Raw genomic sequence first — 5,000 nt, 5'->3', positions numbered from 1 at the left:
AATTCCATCTTAGATACACTGTGACAGGAAAGGGAACTGTCTGTTTCTCTCATTCTCCTTTTCCATCCACTGCAGAACTGAATGAAGGTACATGATATTTTACAAAAGACAACAATAAAAATAAAAGCTTTTCTTTTCAAGAATCAGTCTCAAGAGCCATTTATGCCTGTTGTTCATCTTCAATGCTGGAGTTCCTGATAGACACATTGTTTGGGATGAGACTGTACTTGTACCTCTGCGTTTCTCTGGCAAAGAGCCTGTGCTTGTATCTAATGTGAGCATTGAGGTTGCCCTTCTGTGCTGTTCTGTGAGGGCAATAGGGACAACTATAGGGCTTCTCCCCTGTATGAATTCTCATGTGTCCACGGAGAACGGAGGCTTTCTGAGTGGTGTAACCGCAGTATGGATGCTGACACACCCACATTCCATCTTGCCTCAAAGATGAGGTGTTTCCCTCTTCCTCACTGTTTCCTGTAGGGGGATTCCTCAGGGCCGACTCCTACCAAAGAGAAATAGCCATATTTTAGGGCCACTACGTTAACGGGTAGCACTGCACCCTCTGTCTCTCTTCCTGCCTCTCTATCAATTCGAATACTTGAATAGCCTTAGCGTTTGGTCAGGTGAGCAGTTCTTGCTATTCTTAAAAGACATCTTCTCCTTATCAGCTTACCAGATGAAAATTCTATGCAAATGCTCTATTACCTAAAAGATACTACAAAAATCTTATATTCCTAAGTACCTTTTTGTGTTAAGCATCTATCCTTTTTTAAACTCTATCCCTAAAAACAATAAAACTACTACACCTTTCTTAAAACCTAAAGTTCCTTTCTCTGCTTAATATCATCTATTTCCATAATGTTTCACTAATTGTAACATCTTTTCATAAAATTAATGTATGCAGCACATTACAAATACAGAAAGAATATAAGGGATAAAAGACATACAGATGAAATGACAAACAAAATAAAATGCTAAAGGAAATTTGTCATCTGTGAAACTATCTATTTTCTACCACACCTACCCTAATGCTCTACTTTTTTAGAAATACCTACACAGTCAAGGACAGTAACGGCAGCTTTCCCTCTGTTTCAAGTAGGAACATAATACAGGACTGTGCAATAATTTTGGGCTATATCACAAACAACACAATATTTCAAAAGAGTAAAGAATATTGGAGAAGAGGAAAGGAAAAATAGAGAAGAAAAAGTGGAAGGAAGAGATAGAAAGTAGGAGAGAAAGTACATTAGAAAAAGAATAAATATGATGTAATTTTTTATTTATGGAATAAATACAAGCTAAAACGAATTAACTGGTTAAAAAATATTTTTCATTTCTCTTTGATAGTAAAAAAAAAAGTTGGCTTGTCAGAAAACTCTGTAATGGTCAGTCAATCAATAAAAAACTTTTCACTACAGAAACAGAAGTGTACAAATACAAAACACACATTTATTTTTAAAAAATAAAAAATAAAAAAAATAAAACATATGAATAACTTCACTTTAAATTATATAATAGAAATTTCTTTGTGTCATAACCATTAATACTTACATGAAACCCTTTTTTTTTTTTTTTTTCAGCTAAAAAAAAAAATCCGCATACAATATTTTGGAAGACAGAGCAATTTTCAGCACAGTGTTGTACAATTATCAAAGAACTTGTCCAATGCGTCTGCAGCAGCTATAGAATTTCTCTTTATAACTTTGGTTTTCATTCAATAAGAATTACAGTACTTTTGGTAAAAAAAAAAAATAAATAAATAAATAAAAAAATAAGAATATACATTCAATATCCACAAAACCACACAAAAGCAAAGATACATAATCAGACATACAGACACACAGATATACTACCAGACAATAAGACATGCACACATTCTTGGACAAGTGCATACACACTCACGCTCTCACGCTCTCACGCTCTCACGCTCTCACGCTCTCACGCTCTCACACACTCATACTCACACACACTCTCTTATATAAATGTCTGGAAATTAAATACTGAAGAGCATTTACTCTTTAAAACTGTCCATCTTCTGATTAAGAGATGGTTTTCAATATCTACATCAAGTGATCACCATTTTCCTAAGTTCTGTGGCATAATGTCTTCACTTACAGCAATCACAAACTTGAAGAGTTTCCATGTGTATCAAAACTTTCTACATTGCTATGATTAGTGAGTACTTAATTTCTCATGTGTGACAAGCTAAACTCTCCCCCACCTTTATAGTACTCTACAGCTTAATAATTTTTTCACTCATTCATTCTGCTGTGAATGGCACAATGCTATAATCTTGTATGCACTTACATCATCATGTCACAGAATTATCAACTTGAATATATATATCAATAAAATATCAAATACGTAAATTCCCCCTACCACTTTAAAATATGTATATCAAGTGATTCTTCTTATGTCTGATTGACGACTTCCAAATGAATGTGAAAACTTGTATCATTCTAAATGGAATTGAGACATTATGCTCATCAATTACATCTCTTGTGTTGTGAGGTAATCATTCTCACTTATAACTACAGAAATATAATTCCTGTAAGTAATATGGTAGATTATCGTTTGGATGTGTTATACCTAGCATCCTACAGAATGTATAAATTTCAATATTACTAATTGACGTAACAAATGCAATTTTTGTAGGAAAGTAACCTGATTTCCTAAACAATATTAATTTCAAATATTTCTTGATTTCATGGACTTTCATTAATTTCTATGTGCCAATGCCCATGAGCTGTATCCAAATTCAACCAAATCTTAAAACTGAAAGCCTACCTTTATCAACAAAAAATAATCTTAGCATCAATAGTGAATTTTCTGAATAAAAAAAATAGACCTTCCCAAAGCATAAATGTCTTGATTGCTTGGTGTAAGTTATTTCCGTCCTGAGGAAGCACCAAAGATCTTGTGAGTTTGTACATCGCATAAACAGCCACAAGACAAAAATTTCCTTGCAAATACTGCAATTTCCTGGTATTATGCAAAAAAAAAAAAAAAATAATAATAATAATAATTATAATAATAATAACAACAACAAAAACAACAATAATAATAATAATGTTTCATCTTCCAACCAACACAGCAAACACTACACAACACCTTTGACTATTAACAAAAGCAAGAAAACAAAACAAACTAAACGAGAAAGAGAACCGAAAGCTCAGCTAATGAACAATCTGAGGCACTCCAAAAGACATTTCCAATTTCCCTTCCAACCTGCACAATTACAACACGATGAACCGGCGACACAATTCTTCAGCAGCCTAATTTGCCAAATACAAGACAAACTTGAAAACTGTTGGTATTTGACATTATATTATGCAACATTAAGCATTACGAACTGCAACTCAACAGGCCATTCACATGTAATTGTCTGATCTTGAATTTGGTACCTTTAACCCAATGCTGCCACAAAATTATAGTGTTCACTGCAGTACTCTTTTGTGAAATGTTCTCTACACAGATGACTCTCCACTTAGTTATTCTAGTCAATTCGTAGACCTTGTAACCTCACCTGATTTCACCATTCCTTGAGCTTTCAAAAATGTTTTCTTTATTGATGTTCTCAATACCTATGCTGTTATCATTATCATGGACATTATAATTACTATAATGTTACTGATACTCCTAAAAGCAATACATGATAAAAGAAACATTTTAGAACTCAAGGAAAAGTAAACAGGTGAAACAGGTAGCACTAGTAAAGGGCTCATTGGTTATTAAGTACTTGTGGAGCCATCTAATTCTAAAGACAATTAAAAAACTAAACTCACAGTGGGCAAGGCATATACTTAGGTGCCATCCCCAGCGGCATCGGTTTAATAATAAAAATTTCTGATCTCTTATTCTGCAACTGAGGTACAGCACTGTCACTGTTAGTATTGCACTGTATACTCAATACAAATGGTGACTGATGTTTGAAATATCCAAGATACATTTTGCAATTGCATACTTTACTGATGAGTTAAAGTTGGCACAGCTGATAAGGTAAAACATACAAATGTTTTAATATTTCGTGTAGTTTATGCTTGCTAGGGGATATGGGTACACTGAAATGTTTCAGGTTTCTTCAGTTTACAGCAAAAGGCCAAGACATTATCTTACACCTTAAGTCTTTGGTAAATCTGACAACATCCTCTTCAAATTAACTGTGTATGCATTTCTGTACAAATAACACAATTAGTAGGAAAAAAAAAAATATATATGTGTTTGGTGGATGGACTACAGACCATTGCATCGCACTCCACCTCCTACCTATAACCCTTCGGCTTCAGTGTTATGACTTCAGCATCGTAATGTCAGTGATCTGGGAGTATTAGACACACTATGAGGTCTATGCCTCTTTTTCTGAAAACAAGTGCATCTCGTAGGCTGGCAAGTATAATAATAAATGTTCACACTCGGAGTGCATTTGTGTTAAAAAAGAAAAAAGAAATTTCTCACATTCAAGTACTGCATATAATTTTGTCATGTATACCTTTTAAGTGATGCAGTTAAAGATAAAAAGCCATACATTTAATCATAACCAAAAAATAATAATGACGGAAATTTTATTAATAATAATGATGGTGATGTTGTGGTGGCGGTGGTGGTGGTGGTGATGGTGATTGAATACAATAATTATTATCAGTATAATAATTATAATAATAGAAACATTAACCCGATGCCACCTGGGATAGCATGTATGGACAGGCCATTAAGTGATACTATATTTTCCCAGTGGCATTTGGTTCATAATAATAATAATAATAATAATAATAATAATAATAATAATAATAATAATAATAATAATAATAATAATAATAATAATAATAATAATAACAATAATAATAACAATAACTATACAATAATTATAATAATAATAATGATAATAACAATAATAATAACAATAATAATAATAATAATAATAACAATTATTATAACAATTATATTAACAATTACAATAATAATAATAATAATAATAATAATAATAATAATAATAATAATAATAA

General features: G+C 32.2%; 1 protein-coding gene across 10 annotated transcripts in view; it reads right to left on the bottom strand.

Moving 5' to 3' along the window:
* The window catches only part of LOC125036371 (longitudinals lacking protein-like), a 61,408-nt gene that overhangs the window by 38,617 nt on the left and 17,791 nt on the right, over positions 1-5,000 (bottom strand). The window contains exon 6 of one of the 10 annotated variants that reach the window (XM_047628951.1): positions 234-499. The exons of the other annotated variants lie outside the window; for them this stretch is intronic. Coding sequence (XP_047484907.1) covers positions 234-499 — 266 coding nt within the window. The remainder of the gene's footprint in view (positions 1-233; positions 500-5,000) is intronic. 10 annotated transcript variants of the gene reach the window in all.

Source organism: Penaeus chinensis, chromosome 21 (genome assembly GCF_019202785.1).
Source record: "Penaeus chinensis breed Huanghai No. 1 chromosome 21, ASM1920278v2, whole genome shotgun sequence".
Classification (NCBI taxonomy): Eukaryota; Metazoa; Arthropoda; class Malacostraca; order Decapoda; family Penaeidae; genus Penaeus; species Penaeus chinensis.
This window is presented reverse-complemented; position numbering and strand designations above follow the sequence as displayed.